Source organism: Megalobrama amblycephala, linkage group LG20, assembly GCF_018812025.1.
Source record: "Megalobrama amblycephala isolate DHTTF-2021 linkage group LG20, ASM1881202v1, whole genome shotgun sequence".
Taxonomy (NCBI): Eukaryota; Metazoa; Chordata; class Actinopteri; order Cypriniformes; family Xenocyprididae; genus Megalobrama; species Megalobrama amblycephala.
The window spans coordinates 14,217,221-14,241,120 of NC_063063.1; the positions used below are offsets into that span (position 1 = coordinate 14,217,221).

General features: G+C 36.9%; 1 protein-coding gene across 5 annotated transcripts in view; it reads left to right on the top strand.

Moving 5' to 3' along the window:
- Window positions 1-23,900, top strand: part of caskin2 (CASK interacting protein 2) — a 68,039-nt gene that overhangs the window by 42,010 nt on the left and 2,129 nt on the right. For 2 of the 5 annotated variants that reach the window (XM_048170038.1, XM_048170039.1), the window contains 11 exons: window positions 4,535-4,652; window positions 7,440-7,610; window positions 8,502-8,591; window positions 9,009-9,145; window positions 10,525-10,603; window positions 13,659-13,741; window positions 15,763-15,873; window positions 16,090-16,191; window positions 16,975-17,113; window positions 17,724-19,382; window positions 21,559-21,799. In XM_048170038.1, coding sequence (XP_048025995.1) covers window positions 4,535-4,652; window positions 7,440-7,610; window positions 8,502-8,591; window positions 9,009-9,145; window positions 10,525-10,603; window positions 13,659-13,741; window positions 15,763-15,873; window positions 16,090-16,191; window positions 16,975-17,113; window positions 17,724-19,382; window positions 21,559-21,799 — 2,930 coding nt within the window. The remainder of the gene's footprint in view (window positions 1-4,534; window positions 4,653-7,439; window positions 7,611-8,501; window positions 8,592-9,008; window positions 9,146-10,524; window positions 10,604-13,658; window positions 13,742-15,762; window positions 15,874-16,089; window positions 16,192-16,974; window positions 17,114-17,723; window positions 19,383-21,558; window positions 21,800-23,900) is intronic. The other 3 variants (XM_048170041.1, XM_048170040.1, XM_048170042.1) reach the window with 3 other exon arrangements.

Consider the following 23,900-nt stretch of genomic DNA (forward strand, 5'->3'; position numbering starts at 1 on the left):
TTAAACCCCAACCTCTGAGGGCAGCGGCTGCAACCTCAGAGAAACTTTATTTCTGCATCTAATTCCTCCGAATGCGATATATCAAATTAAACCCCCCGCTCGACCCCACCTCACAGCAATGGTGCAGAACAGCAACTCTCATCCCATAAGAGAGAGAATCAAGCCTGGGTGGAACAAATCACAGTGACCACATCGCACAACGTGCATTTAACCCCCTCGGGAGTTAGTCACGCTACGTTCAAATTAGAACAGCTACAAATGCAATCGCTATGAGTGCCTTCAACTCCATCGAGAGCTGAACATGCTCATGCAAACGCTAACTACTATCCCTCGAGAGAACAGAAAAGACAAAGCTCCTTACCTGTCTCTGTAGATAGTTTTGCGAATGCATCCTACCCAGCACATTCCAGCTTCATTGTCCTTAAAGGCAATTCTTTTTGTAGTCAACAGTATACATACATGTCCATACAGCAACACAATACACAATAGATAACACACGTATACATACAACAGCACAATACACATAGGTTAACACATATTTATAATAAATCATTTAAAAACATAATAGCAGCCGGTATGAAAGAGTTTTTGTATCTGTTGGTTTTACACAGAGGGAGTTTAAATCTCCGACCCGATGGAAGCAGTTGAAATTCAGTGTGCAATGGATGAGTAATATCAGAAAGGACTAGCTGGCCCTTCCTTGTCACCCTCTGTTCATAGATTTGGGTAATGGTCCTTAGATTGGCTCCAACAATTTTACTGCACATGTTTACAATACTGATCAACTTACTCCGATTCCTAACATTTAAATTACCATACCAGCAAATGACTGAGAAACTTAAGACAGATTCAATGAAACAAGAGTAAAACAATCTCATAAAAGAAACATCCATGTTAAAAGTTCTAAGTTTTCTCAAAAAATACATACGCTGAAGAGCTTTGCCTCTGATACTGTCAATATTTGCTTCAAATTTTAGTTTGTCATCAATTATAGTCCCTAAATATTTATACTGTTTAACCACGTCTACTTGTTGGCCCTTAATGACAACAGGTAGCACAGGTACGGAGTTCTTCTTACGAAAATCAATGGACATCTCTTTGGTTTTAGAAGCATTAATATTTAAAAAAGAATCCTCACACCACTGATTAAAATGATCAACCACTGGACCATGATTCCCATCTAACTCACTGAGAAGAGACACAATTACAGAGTCATCTGCGAATTTAATAATGTGTCTTCCTTCAAAAACACTCCGACAGTCGTCAGTTTACAAAGAAAACAAAAGAGGGGATAAAACACAACCCTGAGGTGTGCCAGTGGATGATGACACTGCATTAGACAACACACCATTAACACGCACTCTTTGAACTCTGTTGGTTAAAAAATCCACCAGCCAACGCACAATGGCTGAGTCTACATGAAAATGTTCAATAAGTTTCTTAGCCAGAATATGAGGCTGAACACAATTAAAAGCAGAGGAAAAAATCAACAAAAAGCAGGCGTACATGATTATTAGTGCCTTCCAAATGTTTTAAAATCATATTTAATAAGGTACAAGTAGCATCTTCCACTCCTCTACCTGATTTATAAGCAAACTGCATTGGATCAAGGACTGAACGAGTTAGAGCTAAAATTTCCTCCTTTACTAATTTTTCAAAAGATTTCATTACCAGGGAAGTAATTGCAATGGGCCTATAATCATTAAGAGAAAGAGGATTTCTTTTTTTCGCAATTGGCACTACTATAGAATTTTTTCAGAGACCAGGGACTTTTGAAAGTTTCAAGGATCTATTAAAAATAAATGAATAAATCTCCGAAAGCTGCTCAGCACAGGTCTTCAACATTCTACCACCAATAAGATCAGGACCCGGACTCTTCTTAACCTCAACCTGGCTAAAGCATCTACGTACGTCAGCTTCACAAATTTGAAATTTGTCATTATCTACACTCTCTAGATTTCCAAGATAATCAAACACTTCAGCGGAAAATCATGAGTATCAAAACGCGTGTAAAAAGAGTTAAAATTCTCTGCTAGTTCATAGTCGAGTTTCCCTTGTAGAATAATACCTTTCGTCCTCTGTTTAGTTCCAATAATAGACTTCACTCCATCCCAAGCTGCGTGAGATCTCCCATTAGTAAACATAGTTTCTATCTTATCCTTATACTGTAATTTAGCTAATTTTACTTCTTTTTTCACTAGTTTATGGGCCTCTCTATATCGAATACTATCACCGTGTTTAAAATAACTATTCCTTACCATAACTGCATTCCTAACCTGTTTAGTGATCCAAGGCCTGGTATTAGGAAATACTATACACCTTTTCTTTTGAATTACCAAGTCTTCACAGAAAACAATATAGTTTGATACAGTTTCTGTGAGATCATCTAGATCAGTACACACTTGTTTAAACAGATCCCAATCAGTACAGTCGAAGCACCCCCTCAGCTCTTGAATTGAGTCCTCAGACCACACAGGTACAACTCTTATCTCAGTCTTTTCCCTTTTGAGGACAGATTTATAAACGGGGGCCAGATAGACAACATTATGGTCAGACAGGCCCAAGGGAGCTCTCAATGACGACTTATAAGCCCCTTTAATAGACCCGTAACAAAGATCCAGACATTTCCCACGTCTAGTAGGGGAGTCCACATATTGATCAAAATGGCTAAGTGATTTCTCCATTTTACAATGGTTAAAGTCCCCCATCACGATATTAGGTGCATCTGGAGAGATACTCTGCAGCCGATGCACCGTTTTACATAAAATATCGGACGCATTGTCAGACACCGGTCATGCTGAGGCATTCCCCATTAGCATCCTAGAACGCAGTGCGAAGTTCCCATTTACTAATCGCCAACATTGGAGCTTACCCAGGCACTAAAATGCTGAAATAGTACTTAGCCATGAGTATTTGTCATTCTTTTCCTCAAAAACATGTCCCCATTTTATATAAATGATTTATTATTAAATTATATAGTAAATTTCACCTTTTCACAAAACTCAGCACTATTCGCCTGGTGTAAATAGCACTGTGCTGTTGCTTACTGCAAAAGAAGGTGGTAAATTGAATTCCAAATAAATGTTTCTGTAAGAAATTTTTTGCTGTTGGCAGTAGTTATTCATCAAATTATGATAAAATGATTTCTAAAAGTTATTTATAGCTTTTTATGGTGCTCAATAATACTTAATTTTAATTTTAATTTTAATTTACCTAACAATAACAACACTGCAATTGACCAATTCAAATGATTAAAACCTATTGTTTTCAGTGAAGTAGAATAATAAAATTATTTCAACCCAAATCAATATTGCATGTCCATGTGGTTTATTTATTCTGCTTCACGTTGGGCATGCAATCATATCGGGGGCATGTTTGTGCTATTACCTGATTTGCACATTTCTTTTATTGAATCGACTTCTAAAAAAAAATCAGACAGCCGCTGGATGTAAACAGCAAATTTATTCTTAGTATCTATTTCCAGGCTCACTTGAAACACAATTTCATGTCAGTCAAATGCACTGACTTTCATTGCTACACAGGTCCTCTCTGCCATGTGTGGAATGTCAACTGACTTAATTTACCGCATTGTTCGGCCAAATGAGGAAACTATCACAGACTTGACCATGAAGGTTAGGAAAAAAGGTTAGAAGATTATTTAAAACTAGACGACACAAAGGTCATTTAGCTTTGAATAGTGAAGGGTACACAGAGGGCTATTTAAAATGACTACACACAAAAATAAAAGTAAAAAAGTCTAATTAGCTCAAATTCTCTAAAAAGGGTTTAAGAAGACTGTTATGAATTTTATAAAATGTGCAAGCATTCTAACACCGTGTCCTAGATTCCACCGACAAGCAATTTGTCTGTCCACACCAGAAACAATGCGACTGAACACTCACGATGAAATGGATAAGAACATAATCAAATTCATAAATATTACACTATTTTAACATTATTAACATTACATACTGAGTGACTGAAACAGTCTTTGTCATAGAATACACTTGTTTTTTCACATTGAGTTCACAGTTTGAACCTTTAAATAATCCTTTAATTTATTTTCAAGATCTGAGGTGAATTATCTGTTGTCGATTTCAGTGTGGCTATAAAGGCAATGCAAAATGATATTTAAACTCCCTGTAGATGCTTTCAATATTAAGCATATAATATGTATATATGCTCATAATAATATAAAGCACATAAACAGTCATATTTTGTACAGTAGTCAACATTGGAAGTGGATCAAAACCTTTCATCAAAGTTGTCCTAAAACCTTCTTCTTAGGACAACTTAGTTCTTAGGACAACTTTGATTAACTTTTTTGATCCACTTCAAATGTTGACTACTATATGTTGTTGTTCCAGTCGATGGCACAGAAATAGAAATGTATCACTGTCGTTGCTGGTTAGGACAAAAACGCTGATTAACATGGAAAATATTCCTTTTATCGTGTGTCCCGGTGCATCTGGTTAGGACACAATGTAAGAACTGTTCGTCCAGAATATCCTGTGATCTTATTGGTCTGTTCCAGGTCTTAGAACAGCACATGGATGGACGTTGGAAAGGTCACATCCATGACAGTCAGAGAGGCACTGACCGTGTAGGATTCTTCCCGCCCTCCATCGTAGAGGTCATTAGCCGTAGATCAGGTATATTTGATAAATCTATGTTTTTTTGGGTTTTTTTGTTCAACATACTCAAGCATTTATTTGTTCACTACAAAAATATGGTCCATTGTCAAATGTATGATAACCTATCTACTTGGTGACACTTCCCACCAAAGATAAAGCCAGTATTTTTTTTTTTTTCTCCACTAGGGATGTTTTCTGTTTCAATAAAATGTTTTTCATTCAGAATTATATTATCAGCATAACATTTTGAGTGCAAATTTGACTTAAAAACCCTGTTGCTTTCAAAGAAAGCAGAATACATTTTTGACTTAGAAGTAGTGCCGAATTATTTTTAATAACATTTATTTTTTTAATCTTTCGTAATCCTGCAACTTTTTCTTTATTTTCAGGTTTAAAATAGAATTTGAATCCCAGATTTAAATGTGCTCTCTGACATTTGTATCCCACAGTATGCATATCAAAATAATTCTTACTGAACTAGTGCAGTTCTCATATATTTTTGTATAGACATGTGAACATGTAGTCCATTGATAAAGGCACACGCAGACACACACTCTAATGGGATTAACAGGAACATATTGGGGGCAGGCGGATCAGCTTTAGAGCCCTGTGCCTCCATGAAAGGGGGAGCCAGCCTAAGATTGCTTGGGCCTGAGCAGAAAATCTTTCCCTGAAATGAGACTGGTATTTTTTTTCTGTGTGCGAGAGCGAACGCAGCGGCAGACTCAGCATTCTGTCATGTCACAGCGTCAACATCCTGCTGCTCGCACAAAATTAGCCTCCGTTCTAAGCTCCTGCTTCAATACTGCTGAAGAGGACATGATGGAGGCAAAACAGCCAGATTAAGACCCAACCACTTATCTAATTGTGCTGGGGTGTTTCACCCACCCGTTTTATCTCATCAGGATGCTAAAACCTCCCCAGGTCCGTGTCAAGTTTTTGAAATGAACGTAAGGAGAGAAAACAAACTTTTGTCTTTCATGTTAAAAGGATAGTTGACACAAAAATGAAAATTCTGTCATTCCAAACCTGTATGACTTTCTTATTCTGTGGAATGCAAAATATATTTTACAATGATCATACAATGAAAATGTATCATACAATGAAAGTCCAATGTTGTTTTAGACCCCATTTATATTTATTGTATGGAGAAAAATAGTTTGACATGGAACAACATGAGGATGAGTAAATGATGGCAGAATTTTCATTTCTGGGTGAACAATTCCTTTAAAAATGTCATTTTATTTTTTTCACTTTTATTTTATTATTTATTTAATATATAATAAAATTATTATTTACACTGCAGTTTAGAGGCTTGGGGTTTAGCAGATTTTTAAAAAAATGTTTTTGAAAGATGTCTCACCAAGACTACAATTATAATAATAATAATAATAATAATTTATTAAATATTATTAATTTAAAATAAATGTTTTTTTGTTGTAATATATTTTAAAATGTAATTTATTCATGTGATGGCAAAGCTGAATTTTCAGCATCATTACTCCAGTGTCACATGATCCTTTAGAAATCATTTCAATCTGCTGATTTGGTGTTCAAGAAAAATTTGTTATAATTATCAATATTGAAGCAACTGTGTTTTTTGTAGAAAATGTGATAAAATAAGATAAGAAAAAAAAAAATTTATAAGATAAAATTTTTGAGGAATAGAAAGTTCAAAAGAACAGCATTTATCTGAAATAGAAATCTATTGTAACAGATCAATTTAAAGGGATAGTTCACCAAAAAATGAAAATTATCCTATGATTTACTCACCCTCAAGCCATCCTAGGTGTATATGACTATCTTCTTTCAGACGAACACAATCAGAGTTAGATTTAAAAATATCCTTAGTCCTCCAAGGTTTATAATGGCAGTGAATGGGGGGCTGCGTTTTGAAATCAAAAATAATGCATCCATCCATAAAAATAATGCATACATCTATAAATTCAAATAACTAGCTTCCGGCGGACGACCGTACGCAGAATGCGCAAGTCGATTTGCGCGGAAGAGTATTCTTTGACCTGACGCACAACATAATGACAAATGCGGAGACGCAGAGGATAGAGCAAAGCAAATCACCGGTCTCAGATTATAAGTCTAAAATGATTATTTTTATAGAGAAATGTCAGAGGATTTCAATATAAGAGAAGAGGATCTTAAATTTGTTGCACAGCCCTATTTGTTTGAACCGCGAGAGGCATCTAAGCTTGCAATAGTCCCACATCCTGCGTCATACATGCATCGTGTCAGAGGATTACTCATTTGGCGTACATCGACTTGCGCATTCTGCGTACGATCGTCCGCCGGAAGCTAGTTATTTGAATTTCTAAAGTTTTAAATATGGATATTTTTCTAACAAAAATGCTTCGCTTCGCTTCAAAAGGCCTTCATTAATCCATGGGAGTCATATGGATTACTTTTTTTTTTTTTTATGGAATTAATGCAATATTTTTTACTTCAAAACTCGGCCCCCCATTCACTGCCATTCTAAACCTTGGAGAGGACTAAGGATATTTTTAAATATATCTCTGATTATATTTGTCTGAAAGAAAATAGTCATATACACCAAGGATGGCTTGAAGGTGAGTAAATCATGGGATAATTTTCATTTTTTGTGAACTATCCCTTTAATGCATCCTTGCTGCATAAAATAATTTATTTAAAAGAATGTACTGACCCCAAACTTTCATAAACTACCTTTAGTTTATATCATTTAAAGCATGACCCTAATGAAATCATCTTTCTCAAGGATGATGTTTCATTTGTGTCCATGGTGCCTCATTTGTTTTAACGTTGTGTCCATAGGGGGCGTTCTATCCCGGCAGGCCTCACTGCCCATCCAGAGACATCACATTCTGTCCCGAGCCCTGTCCTCACACAGTTCTCATCACACCTCTCACACTGACGACTCCTACACCTTATACTCATCCACCCGTCCTGTACTGACTCACCACAACGGGCTGGATCAGCACTCAGGTAGCGTGAGAATTAGACTCTTAGGGATGAATTCAAGAATACATGCCTACAAACTGATAATCTCACCTCAAGAGCCCATTCAAGCATCTTTGAGAGCAAAAAAGTCCTCCATCCCTGACCATGCAAACAATATATAAACTGCACGTTAACCTAAAATTTCCAAACTCATGTGATTCTTAGTCTAAAGCTTATTTTGATCGGCACTGAGCCGTAAATGCCGCAACACACCAAGCTAATGTTTAGCTGTCAGCCAAAGTCGGGCCATCGTTGAGCTTGTGTCAGCTCACTTTTTGTGGTGTGTTCTGCACCGTTGCCTGTCGGCACTAGTCGGATCCCATCGGTGGCCTTTCTGCCGTCTGAGCAGTCAGTGAGATGGTCACTCCGATTGGCTTTTCAGTTTAGCTAACCACTATACGAGAAGAAAAGTGAAAGAGATGAAAGCGAGCAAACAACAAAGTTAAGAAGATACACACTGAAGACTGTTTTAATCTTTACTTCATCTTACCTGAGAATTCCAATATGCAAATATTTTCATAATGACATGGTCAACATGATTCATAATCGAAATGAAAAGCAAGCGCTACTTTCTTTACGTTTGTATAATCCGCAGTCCTAGTGTCTGTTTCCCCTTTTGAATGATGAATATAGGCTGCTACCACCAGTTGATACAGTTATTTCCTCTCACATAGGCGCAGAACGTACAGTATGTGCTAGTTGGCCATTGGCTGTAGTCTTTGCGCTGTGTTCCAGCAAAAACTTTTAACGTGACATGAAGAGACAACACAGTCTGCTTTTGTCGCTGCTAGTTCTTTGACGTCGGTTTAGTGTGACACGGCCTTAAGATTCCCAAAGTTTCCCCCTTTGGCCCTTTAAAGTGTTTGTGTTTGCTAGGTGTGCTTCCTGACAGTCCCAGTGCCTTGTGTAAGCCAGCTAGTCCCAAAGAGCCAGAGGATATTTGGGTCCTCAGGACCTCTCTCAATGGTAAGAGTTGTGCGTTTCCCCAGGCCCTTGTTCATCGTGTTTTCTCCTCCTTACGTCCATCTGCTGGTCCTAAAGCCTGCACATCAGGGTCTTTCGTGTCAAGTTGAAGTTTTCCCAGCTGTTTCACAGGGTTCCTGTTCCCTTAGGCTATATTTGTTCTATGTTTGTCAGCCTACAATCAGCTTGCCATTCACGTTCCCTAATTCGCACTAGTCCTCCTCAACTTTCCCTTGTGCTCCTTAACGGTCCCCTTGTCTAGAGAGACCTTGCTGGAGTTCAGAGGTTGCAGTGCAAAAAATCTTTCCCCCATTTGTTGGCCAATGTGTAAAGGAGTGTTTTTTTTTTTTTTTATGGGGCAATATTTCACCAACTATTCTTTTTCTTTGTCCTATATTTGTTTGTTCCTCTTTCTTTCAGCAGGAGACAGGAACAGTGTGGGGAGTGCAGGCAGCATGGGCAGCAGTCGCAGTGCTGGCAGTGGACAGAGCACCGAGGGAAACTTTCCACACAATGGCCCCCATCAGTCACCTTCTGCTGTCCAGGACACCACCAAGGTTGGATTCAGTCTCTCACACATCCAGTGTTTCCTTTAAGCCAGGGCTGGGCAACTCTGGCCCTCAAGATCTTCTTTCCTGTAGAGTTTATTTCCAAACCTGATAAACTCATCTGCCTGTATTGTAGCTTTCTACAGTTGCACTGCTTCTGAAATCAAATAGCTACTTCCTTTAGTATGTAGTTTGCGAAAAACAGTACGCCAACATATTTGTATGTCCAAATACATAGTATTTGAAAAACAGTAAGCAAAATGTCTGCCGAAATTGTGCATAGTAATTCTGAAGATGTGTTTGATTAGAGTTGGAGCTAAACTCTGCAGGAAAGTAGATCTCGAGGGCCGTAGTTGCCCACCCCTGCTTTAAGCTGGAGATTTTGTGATTCTTTCTGCATGTCGATTGATTTTCATTAGGGAACAGAAGCTGTGAGAAAACTTGTGTGGAGAAATATGCAGCACTGATTAATTCTCGAGATAGGGACCCCTTCACAGTACATAGATTTCATGGTTCATAGAGGCACTAAAGGGAAAAAATAATTACTGTTATATATAGAAGCCCACAGAAGCCATTTTTGTTGTGTGCTCTCAATATCTTATTTTTTCTTGTAATCTTGACAGAACAGAACAAGTTATTTTGAGTTTTTCTTGAAAAAGAAGACAAATAACAGTTTTTATATATATATATATATATATATATATATATATATATATATATATATATATATATATATATATAAAAAATATTAAAAAAAAATTTTTTTCAAAATTTGTTGAATGGAAAGTTCTATAGAACAGTATTTATTGAAAATGGAAATCTTTTATAACATTATGAATGTCTTTACTGTCACTTTTGATCAATTTAATGCATCTTTGCTGAATAAAAGTATTAACTTCCTTGAAAAAAATATTACTGACCCCAAACTTTTGAACAGTAGTGTAGGCCGAAGTGTCCGGCAAATAGAAAAGGATTTTGGTAAGCAAGAACAGTAATTAAAGGTAACATAGCTCTCATCTCTGGTTTTCCTACTTATTACATAACACAATAATCTCTGCATTTTATATGCAGCTGAGCATAGTGTTACTCATACTGCAGCATTTATTGCATTTAAATTACCATTGCGCACTTAATGTTCATTTCATGCTGTGATTTACCCTTTATATTGTCAATGATTGGGTCTGTAAACATCTATAATAGAGAGTCTTACATTTGAAATTAAAGAGATATTAATTTATGTTCTTGCTGATAATTATACTTAATATTCATGTTTAGTAATTAGACTCTTTGTGTGAAGTCTTTCACATGCAGTAGACATCTCTCTGAGCTATTTCTGCCAGACAGCTGTTGAGTTAAATGTGACAGTGCTGTGTTTTTCCTACATGTAGCTGCCTCCCTCTGCTGGAGAACTGGTGGAACAGTGCAGTCAGGCCCATGACCCCGCAAAACAGACGGACCCTCATTCAGGTCAGCACTGTCTTCAAGAGAGTAAGCAGTAAAAACAGAGGTGCAGAATTGAAACTAATCAAAAGATAACTAACTTGGTTGGGAAAAGATATATATATATATACACACCACATATATACATAATATATGTGATGTGTGTCTCTGTGTGTGTATGTATGTACAGTCCAAAAGTTTGGAACCACTAAGATTTTTAATGTTTTTAAAAGAAGTTTCGTCTGCTCACCAAGGCTACATTTATTTAATTAAAAATACAGTAAAAAACAGTAATATTGTGAAATATTATTACAATTTAAAATAACTGTTTTCTATTTGAATATATTTCACAAAGTAATTTATTCCTGTGATGGGAAAGCTGAATTTTCAGCATCATTACTCCAGTCTTCAGTGTCACATGATCCTTCAGAAATCATTCTGATATGCTGATCTGCTGCTCAAGAAACATTTAATGTGTACAATTGTACAAAATATTTGTGTACAATATTTTTTTTCAGGATTATTTGATGAATAGAAAGTTCAAAAGAGCAGTGTTTATCTGAAATCTAATCTTTTGTAACATTATAAATGTCTTTACTGCCACTTTTGATTGATTTAATGCATCCTTGCTGAATAAAAGTATTCATTTCTTTAATTTCTTAAAAAAAAAATAAAAATAAAAATTCTTACTGACCCCAAACTTTTGAACGGTAGTGTATAATGCTACAGAAGCTTTGTATTTCAGATAAATGCTGTTCTTTTGAACTTTCTATTCATCAAGGAATCCTGAAAAAAAAAAAAAAGTACACAACTGTTTTCAACATTGAAAATAATCATAAATGTTTATTGAGCAGCAAATCAGCATATTAGAATGATTTCTGAAGGATCATGTGACACTGAAGACTGGAGTAACGATGCTGAAAATTCAGCTTTGCATCACAGGAATAAATTACTTTGTCAAATAAATTTAAATAGTACACAGTTATTTTAAATTGTAATAATATTTCACAATATTACTGTTTTTTACTGTATTTTTAATTAAATAAATGTAGCCTTGGTGAGCAGATGAAACTTCTTTTAAAAACATAAAAAATCTTAGTGGTTCCAAACTTTTGGACTGTACTGTATGTGTGTATATATACTTGTAAATCACACTTAAAAATACTTAAAAGAATTATTTAATATAATTTTTATTTGAATAAGAAAAGCTCTAGCATTATTCGATTCCACTTTGCTTAATATTGTATTAAATATCTAATGCAAGATTAAATATTTTTATATTATACTGTATATATTAAAGGGTTAGTTCACCCAAAAATGAAATTTCTGCCATTATGTACTCATCCTTATGTTGTTCTAAACCCGCAAGACCTTCGTTCATCTTCAGAACACAAATTAAGATATTTTTGATGAAACCCGAGAGGTTTTTATCTCCCATAGAAAGCAACAAAATTACCACATTCAAGGTCCAGAGAAGTAGTAAAGACATTGTTAAAACAGTCAACGTTATGAAGTGACGAGAATACTTTTTGTGCGCAAAAACAAAACAAAAATAACGATTTTATTCAATACTTTTCTCTCTACCCTGTCATTTTCCTATGCAATTTACATTGAAGACGCATTGCAGAGCAATATCAAATCAAACACGGAAGCATTGCACTGCGTCAACTGTGTAGGAGACTGACACGGTAGAGAAGAGATTGTTGAATAAAGTCTCCTTTTTTTTTTTTGTGCAAAAAAGTATTCTCATCGCTTCATAACATTAAGGTTGAACAACTGTAGTCACATTTTAACAATGTTTTTACTTCTCTGGACCTTGAATGTGGTAATTTCGTTGCTTCTAAAACCTCTCGGATTTCATCAAAAATATCTTAATTTGTGTTCCGAAGATGAACGAAGGTCTTACAGGTTTGGAACGACATGAGGGTGAGAAATTAATGACAGAAATTTCATTTTCGGGTGACCTAACCCTTTAAATATCTAAGTGTGTCTTAAGCATCCAAATACATTTCAGGGCCTCTGTATATTAAAGTTGAAAGACACTCATTGAAAGTGCGATGCCTTAAAATATAAAAGACTTTGGCACTGTCCTCTTGCTAACTCTTATAATTTGTTTTATCCTTGAGCATGTCTTCATGTTGCGTCTTGCCCAAGAAAAAGACATTGTATTATACAGAATGGTGTAATACAAATGTCACCTCAGTCCTGTGTTCATTAACCCCCACCCCCGCAAAAAAATAAATTAATAAGTAAATAATTTCATATATGTATTGCTGTTTAAAAGTAAAAGGTTCCTCCCAAAACCACAATAAATGCAAGGCAGCTTAATAAAATACCTGCTCATTTTTACTTAAAGACTGATAAAGTGTCAGATTTCAGTAGGAGGGAAGGACACAACAGAGGCAAAGTTGTGTGTAAGTCAGAAATACCAACGAAAAGAGGAGAATTTGAGAGGGAGAGAAGATTATCAATGACACGGACACGAGAGTGTTTTTGTAGTGGCTTTGACTTGGAGGGTCTAAAAATAAGCATGAGATCAAGAAACGCTCCTAAAATCAGCTTCTCTTATGGCGGTGAGTTAAATGGAGGCATATTCACATGCATGTTATTGCTTTTAAAAAGGTACATGTCGATTTAATCTTATCTTCATTCTTCTTTACAAGTTAACGAGTTGTCATTATAGGGATTTTTATTATTGAATAGCTTTAGTTTCTTACCAAACAGTACACAAAGGTACTGTTTATTATCATAAAACGTATATGCATGTCTGTCTCTCACATGTACACATACTTTCAGAATCACTCATCAAAACAGCCTTAGGTCTTAAATCCTCATCTCTAAATGTCAGTGATTGCGCTGTTCTGGTATGATCCATTGTTAATGAAGATGAAAATAACAGTGCCTCAGGTCACAGGAGAACATTTTTTTCTGCTGAAACATGTACTCCATCAGCACACTGATTTATAAACATGCACGTACAATAACATGTTTGAAAGACTGCTCCGTGAGTCCATACTCCAAAGCCTAAGGCAATAGCTGAGTCTATGACCAACAGAAATATATGTGTGTGTGTGCGCTTTAGGTGCTCTTGGACGGAGGATTCCACTGAGCAGCTCCAGACCTGGAGAACAACATGTCATCCATCCACCACTTCTGGATGGCAAGGTGAGGCCAAAGCAGAACAAAAAATATACAGTATATATTATTTTTTACAATGTAACTTATAGTATGTATACTGTGAGCCAGATGCAAATTGTCTATTTTCAACAAAAAAGACTGTAACTCAGTGCAATGTGCTTGATTTGACTTTTTATTTCCAGTGTACCAGGATGTACCTGTTTTTTGCATTTCTTTCTCATTTTGTCAGACAAATCTTTTTACACAAAACTGAATAATAATAATAATAATAAATTACTATTAAGCAGTACTAAGTTATTAGTAGTAGTAGTAGTAGTAGTAGTAGTAGTATTCAATTACAAATTTTTTTATACATTTTACAGAAAATAATGGATTGATAATGTAAAATAACCAATTTTTATACAATATATAAAACCATATTATATAATATTTATATAATATAATAATTATAATTTATATAATACTATTACTATTAATGATGATGATTATTATTAGGATTTTTTTTTTTTTTTTGCATAAAAAATTGTAGTAAAGTTTAAAACAACCATTTTTATTTTTAATATGGTAATTAAATGTCACTTGCTGAGGTCTTGTAACAAATATAGTAAGGTCATGTGATGTTGCATACAGATTGAAATGTTTATTGTGGATTAATAATGCCCTGCTATTTTAATTATTATTATTATTATTATTATTTTTTTTTTTTTGCAGTACACAGTATACACTGCACACTATTTATTAAATAGTAATCTAGTATTGCCTTAGAATAGTAGCCATATATTGTATCCGTTAGTTTTCTTATTATTAGTATTCGGCCGTTTTTTCCGCTGTGGAATTCTATGGCAGCCCATAGAACCGTATGTAGGAAAGTTATAAAATTTGGCACACTGATAAAGGACAGTCAGATATGTCTCCATAGCAAATTTGGAGTCTCTAACTCAATCTCTCTAGCGCCACCAGCTGTCCACTCATGTTTATGCTAATAACTTTTGAACCATAAGGGCTATAAGACCATAAGACGATTCGATTGCACCCTATGACGTCATTTTCCATCATGAAAATTTTTCCGCCATTTTTAATTTTCCAAAAAACGTACTTTTTCGAACTCTGTTGTTCTGATTTTCTCGGAAATTGAACCAGAGCATCTTGAGACCATGCTGACAAAAGGTTATCAAAAGCTTTTTGATAGAACCATCCATTCTCGAAAACTGCACAAAAGAATTTGACGAAAAGTTCGCCAAATCAGATTTGAGGCTATATCTCCAGAACGCTTCATCATATTCAGACAAAACTTGGTACACGTCATCACAAGCATGACTTGAGGCAACATGTTTCAGCGCAGCACCACCTACTGGTCCGGAGATACAAAAAATGGCTATTTTTGCTTATAACTTCTGATGGGTTTGTCCAGAAATCATCCAATTTTCCCATATCGGCCATTTTGGCTGTCGGCCATTTTGAATTTTGTGCTAAAATGCTATATTTTATGAACGCATTAGCGTATCGTTACAAAACTCGGTATGGGTCATCAGCACAGTGCCCTGAAGGAGCCTGAGAAGTTTCGGACCAGCGCCACCTAGTGAAGAATTATTATTTTTTCATATGCTTATAACTTCTCAGGTGGTTGACTTATTTTCACATCCTTAGACTCCCGAATCCTTGGGAGCTGTCAGCTTACTGACCATACCACATTAATTTGGTCACAGTGCCACCTATTGGTCAAAAGTGATAAACCAGTAAATCTAGTAAATCTTTATTATTGTTTATCTGTAAATCTGTATTTATCATTTTTCGGCTTTTTTAGCTAAAATTAACTGAATAGGTCTTTAATTGCTCACTGTTGCAGCTGGTCTGATGCTCAGCCATGTTGGCTGGCTTTTTTTGCCACTTTTGTGCTTGGCCCCGTAATTGCTGCTTGCAGCTATATTTTTTTCTTTTGTTTTCAATCATATGCCTATTAGCATTTTCACATCTAAATTACCTCTGGATCTTAACGTGATGGCCTATTCTGCTGGTATGCATAATGCTCAATCATTTCTTTGTATTAGGATGCTGAGGCTATTTACCAGTGGCTCTGTGAGTTTCAGCTTGAGCAGTACACATCGAATTTCCTCACTGCTGGTTATGATGTGCCCACAATCAGCAGAATGACCCCTGAGGTGAGCCATCATTTTGTGTATCAGCATTTAGGTACACAGGCTTATGTTTGCATCCTGATGCATTTATGGCACAATGCATTAATATTCTCTACTGCATATCAAATATAGACAAATATAGATATCAAAGCTGAACATACTCTCTGAACATGCATTCTGAGATGCTTTTAACTATTAATTTTGTAAGTGTATCAGTCTTTTTTTTTTGTATGGTTTTAGGATCTCACTGCTATTGGTGTTACAAAGCCTGGCCATCGCAAGAAGATCTCTATGGAGATCAGCAACTTGAATATCCCAGAGTGGTTGCCAGATTACATTCCAGTAATTCAATGCTATATTTTCATATGAACAGTTTTAATTATTTGCATACATGTGCTGTACAAGTTCAAGGTTATGACACACCTAATGAGAACTTCAGTACTTAAACAGATAATCGCTAAATTCATATCACAAACATTGAGTTTTATATGCTTAAAGGGTTAGTGCACCCAAAAATGAAAATCCTGTCATTAATTACTCACCCTCATGTCGCTCCAAACCTGTAAGACTTTTGTTCTTTTTAATGAAATCTGAGAGCTTTCTGTCTCTCCATTGAAAGCCTACACAACTACCTTTGTATAGTTGAGTGTGTTGAGTGCTTTGTTTGGACAAAAAAACCTTAATTTACTACTTTCTTTACAAAATATTAATCTCCAACACGCTCACGAAAGCACTGCGTGCAGACATTGTTGCGCGTTGGAGATTAATATTTTGTAAATAAATGAGTAAATTGTTTTTTTACGCAAACAAAGAACTTGTGTCGCTTCATAAAATTTAGGTTAAATCACTGGAGTGACATGGATTACTTTAGTGATGTCTTTACTACCTTTATGGGCTTGAAAAATGGTAGTTGCATAGCTGTCAATGGAGAGACAGAAAACTCAGATTTCATTAAAAAGATCTTCATTTGTGTTCCGAAGATGAACAAAAGTCTTATGGGTTTGGAACAACATGAGGGTGAGTAAATAATGACAGCATTTTTATTTTTGGGTGAACTAACCAACAGAAGCATTGTCGATGAATCCAATAAAATATAGGAGAATCATACTTTTCTGTTTATTTCAGTCTGATATTGGGAAATGGCTCAATGCTATTGGGCTGCCACAGTACCAGAAAAAGCTAGCAGAGAATGGATATGACTCTATCAGCATAGTGCAGGATATCACATGGGAGGATCTACAGGAAATTGGCATCATTAAGCTGGGTAAGTGGATTGATAGATACACTACTGTTAAATTGTTTCTTTTAAGTGACTTTTTAATGTTTTTAAAAGAAGTTCCTTTTGTTCACCGAGGTTGCATTTATGTGATCAAAAATACATTAAACAGTAATATTGTGAAATAATTTTACAATTTAAAACAACTGTTTTCTATTTTAATATATTTTCAAAATGTAATTTATTTCTGCAATGACAAAGCTGATTTTTCAGCATCTTCAGTGTCACGATTCTTCAGAAATCATTCAAATATGCTGATTAACAAAACGATTTTTTTTACATTATTATTAAAGTTGAAAAGTGTTCAGAAGAACAGTATTTATTTGAAATAGAAGTCTTTTGTAACATTACAGATGTCTTTAATGTCACTTTTGATCAATTTAATGCATCCTTCCTGAATAAAAGTATTAATTTCATTCTTGACCTCAAACATTTGAACGATAGTGTAGATAGAGTGTTGCACAAGTGTATTTAAATGATCCACTCAGATTAGGTATACACCAGATAAACCACAACATTAGATTCCAAAACCACATTTCTTTTTTCCAAAGTATTTTTCCTAAAAGTATATCTGTGAATTAACATTGTTTATCAACAGGCCATCAGAAGAAGCTGATGCTTGCTGTTAAGAAGCTCAGTGATGTACAGAAGGCTCGTAAGAACCAGGCCGAGGGGCAGGCGATGCTACAGCACAGGAGAGCTCCCCCCGCCCTCGAGCTGGTAGCCATCGAGCACCACGACAGCTCCGACTGCCCCTCGTCCCCTCTATCACCAAAGATGCTCACCTTCCAGGACAGCGAGCTGAGTGTTGAGCTACAAAATGCCATGGCTCGGAGCGGATACAGCGGAGGCCAAGATGGTCTCAGCAACGTGAGTGGAACAGCCATGCGTCTTAGTCAAGAAAGCATTGGTACAAGGTCAGGAGGGTCAGGACGGTCTCAAGAACGCCCAATGGCATCGGTAACCCCTCACAGCCGCTCACAAGAGAGTCTGGGCAGTATGGACAGCAGTCCCAGCAAGGAACAATATGCCATTATGGAATCTCAGGATAGAAGCCAAATATCACCTGTCAAAATGGTGACGGTGTTGCCACAACCTAATCACCCCTTATCTGGCAGTCCCGCAAAGACGCCACCCACAATCACTAGTAAAATAGCACGCTTTGCATACCCACCCGTCCTCACCAAACCCCGACCGGTGGTTTCTCCCTCTCAGCCCCATCATGGATCACCTCATCAGAGGGGCTTCAGCTATCTGCAGCATCAAAACTGCAATCCCAACATGAGAAGCCCAGGTCCAGTCAGACCCCAACAGCCAAACGGAGACACATCAAGGTCCAAAAAGCGAACTCAAAGTCTTTCACGCTATGCTATGTCGGATGGAGAGAATGATGAAGATGACATCTCAACCCCTACGACATCTTCCGCCAATGTGGCATCTTATGCCACGCTTACACGCAAACCCGGCCGCAGCCAACAGTCCTACGGCTCCAGCGAGCGTCAAGTGGGCCGCAGTCATTCCTTCGCCATACGTGCCAAGAGGAAAGGTCCTCCTCCTCCCCCTCCAAAGCGACTAAGCTCTGCCCCAAGTGGGGTAACTGCAAGCGGAGTCGAAACGGAGAGTGCAGGAAGTGTCCGAAGCATTGCAGCCAGGCTGGAGAACAATACAGGCAGCCCCAATAAGACATGCAACAGCCCCGTTTTTAAAGCCATGTCGCCAGCCACCCCACCAAAAAATATGGGGAACCGTAGGAGGACCACTAGTGAATCTTCAATGTATGAAACAAAGCAAGCCGGAGAAAATCCTGCAGATGAAAACACTGGCCCTCTGAGGAACCAACAATGTGCAGGTTCAACATCCTCACAGGAGAGTATACCTTTCGCTGAAGAGGGCAAAGTTACCATCAAACAAAGGACCAAAATAGCACCTGCTAAGATCGAGTCTGAGGCCGGTGTTGAAATTCTGAAGCCGGCACAATCTATCAAATCGTCCCTAGAGGTGCCTGAGTTTAACTTAAAGGAATCAGACACGGTCAAAAGGAGACACAAGCCAAAAGAACTGCAGATGACAGGTCAGGGCACCAGCATGCAAATAGGAAATGAAAGGGCCACAGAGACTGAGATGGTCTCACAACGCATGCAGAATGGTGGATTGACACAAAATCCTTATAAATCGGGCCTCACTCCGAAACCAGGATTTCTACATAAACCTCCCACCCCTTCTAAGCCCACACGCCATTCTGCTGCAGCAACCTCAGGTACTGCAACCTGTTTAGGCTATTATTTAAAGTGAGAAAATAACATTTATTTTTATTTTAAACAAAGTCCCTTTAAGACAAGACATTTCACTCGGCTGCCATCTTAGAAACGCCTCTCGGGCATGCAAGTGCAGCTCCTATCTCTTTGAATGGGGAAACATCAAATTCTCCAAAGGTGTGTGCCAAGCTTTCGAGTACATTTCATATTTGAAATCGGCCAATAAAAACTGACAACATCTGTCTGATAAATTTTGTTTCGAATCATGACAAAAAATGGTATTTTTCAGGCTGGATCAAGCTAACGCACTTGCGCAATCCTAAGTGCACGTCTCTTGTGTCTCATTTCTGAGGCGCGCGTCTGACTGCCTTCTATAGGAACCGGTGTGGTGAGAAATAGAGTCCCCCCAAGAATCGGGTCTCCTTTAGGACCCCGAGTGATCCCATTGGTTCAACAGACTTTTAATGGGTAGTATATTTTAACGCCTGATTATAATTCCTGCAAAATCACGTAATGCTTCATATCGTTTAAAATGCCTTATAATGACCATTATCGTGTTTTATGTTTTTTGATTCCAACATAGTTCCCCAATTACATGTTTTAAATGAATGATGTTTGTGTGTATTTAGCATGACAATAAATTTATTAAAAATGTATAATAGTAGTATAATATACTATACCACATTGCAATTATTGTATACAATTAATATTAAAGATGCCCTAGATTGTTTTTAAAAGATGCAATATAAGTCTAAGGTGTCCCCTGAATGTGTCTGTGAAGTTTCAGATCAAAATACCCCATAGATTTTTTTAATTAATTTTTTTAACTGCCTATTTTGGGGCATCATTATAAACGCGCCGATTTTATGCTGCGGCCCCTTTAAATCCCGTGGTCCACGCCCACAGAGCTCGCGCTTGCCTTAAACAGTGCCTTAACAAAGTTTACACAGCTAATATAACCCTCAAAATGGATCTTTACAAAGTGTTCGTCATGCATGCGTCGGATTATGTGAGTATTGTATACTGTTATGTTGTTTACTTCTGATTTTGAATGAGTTTGATAGTGCTCCGTGGCTAACAGCTTATGGCATATGCAAATATTGGGGGTGTACACCCAGACTGTTACGTAACAGTCGGTATTATGTTGAGATTCGCCTGTTCTTCGGAGGTCTTTTAAACAAATGAGATTTATATAAAAAGGAGGAAACAATGGAGTTTGAGACTCACTGTATGTCATTTCCATGTACTGAACTCTTGTTATTTAACTATGCCAAGATAAATTCAATTTTTCATTCGAGGGCACCTTTAAATTACTTTTACAGAACATAGTATGTTGCAACAATCTTTATCCTTAAAAACAAACATTTTAAGGCATGGTTGTGTTTCCAGTTTGTTTTATTATGCAATACATAGGCATTCATTTTATATTTCAAGCATGTTGTTTGTGCAATTAATGTAATAAACATCATACAATAGTGAAATAGGTTATAATTAGTCAAGACGTCATGATAACAACTTTTTATTAGGCTTTACCGCCTGGGTCCTAAAGGAGACCCGATTCCTGGGGGGAACTTGATTTCTCATGACACCGGCTTCTAATGGCCGCTGCAGTGACGTGATGACTTTACCAATTGGCGATTGGCTCTTATTTAAAAGGCGGGACTTATTCCGCCATATTGCACGTTGCACTTTCTCCCATTCAAAACAATACGAGTGACGCGTCTTGTGTTATTCTATCGTTTTTGTTTTAAACACATTTATAACTACTAACAATCATACACTACCATTCAAAAATGTCTGGCAATGTCTCAAAAGTGACAATAAATAACTTTGCAAGTACATGTTTACTTATTCTACTAACCTTAACTTAACAGTCTACTAATGCTCTATTGACAGTTATATTATTTCAGCTTTAATTCAATTACCAAAAATAATAATAGTTTGTTTCAGTTAATGATAACAACACTGATTTGATACTATTGAATCAGCCCTGGGATTCTCATTTGCCCATGTTTATATATATATATATATATATATATATATATATATATATATATATATATATATATATATATATATATATATATATATATATATATATAACTTGCAAACCAATGTTTATGCTCTTACTAAATTAGTGTTCTATCTCCTCCTTTGGCTGTCGTCAATTTTCTTCAGGAGTGACAGTCAATGTCGTACAGAACGTGGCCTTTGCCATTTCACCTCCCTGCAGTCCTCCAGCTCACTGTCCTCCAAACAAAGCACCTCAAAGTCAGGTCGCGCTGGCAGGAAAGCCACAGGCTGTGACCGAAGGCCAGGACGTGTTGGTCCACAAACGACTTGAGCAAACCAGCACGTCTCTCGAGGCAGCACTCAAAGTTGTGGAGAGGAAGTTGGCTCAGGAAAATCCAGCAGAAAGGTAACACAAATCACTTGTTTTTGTCTCTTTGTATCTGTCCTCTGTCAAAGTATTAAGCAGCTTGAATCCCCTTTTTTCACACAGTAGAGGAAATTCTGTATTTCGATGAGACAGCCTTGCAGATGGTACTATAATGACTGAATGACCACTTGTCACGACAAGCCTGCTGGGAAATCTAGCAATAAGTGATCTCCCTAAAACTAGTGCCTGTTTTTTCCTTTGACTCTTTGATCGTTTTGGCTGCAATGAAGACAGATTGTTGATGTCCTTATCTCGCAGACAGAGACAGATGGTGTCTCAACAATTTAGACTTTCATTTGACTCCCCTCCTATTTTATCACAGCAAATCCACTGTCAGCAGTGTTGCTGGTCAATCTGTCCGCATTGAACCTTATTTTGCATTTTGAACAGATTTAGCTCATAGCGTAGCATATGCTAATCAAGGATAACCCCCCTCCCCCAGTCAGTGTGTTTTACATAAAGTAACCCCACTCCTGACTATGTTCAGATTGGCATACTAGTATACTAACTACTGCGCTGTAAACACTTATACTAGACTCCTTTTTTTTTTTTTTTTTTTTATAAAACTGTTAGTTCCTGTCCTTGATTCTGATTGGTCAATAGCTGTTTTATTCACGATAAAACATGGCTATGACTGCTTCACCCAATGGCTCTGTCTATCACTACACAACACCCTTAGCAACCACTCTTAGCAACGTAAACTATCGGTTGCGTCTTGTTTCCATGTTCACAACAATTCAGTCTTTTCAATTTAAAAGGTCTTCGCTACTGACTGACACACTCATAAAGTCAGTCTTTGCCGCCATCTAATGGCATAATAATGTAACTTCTGTTGTTGTTCACGGTCAGGGACTATTTTTTTCCGGCTGAAGGAAGGCTTTTATTGAAAGTTTACTTCATGGAAAATTGCATTGATAAATATTTTTGGCCTTTGGTATTTGTATTGTGTGGTAACCATTTTATAAAAGTAATAAGGTACTCGAGGGTAGTGCTGTATCGTGAATAAGTCACGGCTAAAGGGGTTGCTGACACTCCACTTCACGTCTTGCCTAACGCCCTTCACTTATTCACGATACAGCACAGCCTCAAGTACCTTATTGCTTACTTAAATAATGGAAACATTAGGCGTTGAAAAACATTTTAAACAGTAGTATGCTACTGTGTCTTGACCTTAGCATTTAATTAAGGGTGTGATTAAAATATTCATTTCATAATATTATTCATATATTAATTTAGTAATATGCTACTGTTCAAAAGTTTTTTTTTTTTAAGTTTTGAAAGAAGTCTAAGAGACCCAGACTGCATTCATTTGATCAAAGTAATACAGTAAAATTGTGAAGTATTATTACCATAAAAAAACGTTTTTCTATTTTAATATATTTTAAAATTGAATTTATTCTTGCGTTGGCAAAGCTGAATTTTCAGAATCATTACTCTTCGGTTTCACATGATTCTTCAGAAATCATTCTAATATGCTGATTTAGTGCTCAATGTTTCTTAATTTTATCATCGCTGAACAGTTTTGCTGCTTAATATTTATGTGGAAACGGTCATACACTTGTTTTTAAGGATTCTTTGAATAAAGTTCAAAAGAACAATATTCATTTGAAATAGAAATCTTTTGTAACAGTGTAAATAGGGCTGGGCGATATATCACATGCGATTGTCACGCGCATTTCGTCAGTAAAGCCGGTTCCCTGATTACCGCTAAATTGCCATCACCTGCTTTCAAATGGAGCGGCATTTAATAGACAGAGCCGTAGTTCACTGACAAGCTACGCAATATCGCATTCATTATCGAAGGCGATTCATCTACGATAATGAACGCGGTATTGCATAGCTTAGAGCCAGTGAACTACTGACTCTAAGCTACGCAATATCGCGTTCATTATCGCAAGGCGATTCATCTGCGATAATGAACGCGATATTGCGTAGCTTGTCAGTGATCTACGGTTCTGTCTATTAAATGCCGCTCCGTTTGAAAGCAGGTGATGACGATTTAGCAGTAATCAGGGAACCAGCTTTACTGACGAAATGCGTGACAATCGCGTGCGATATATATCGCCCAGCCCTAAGTGTA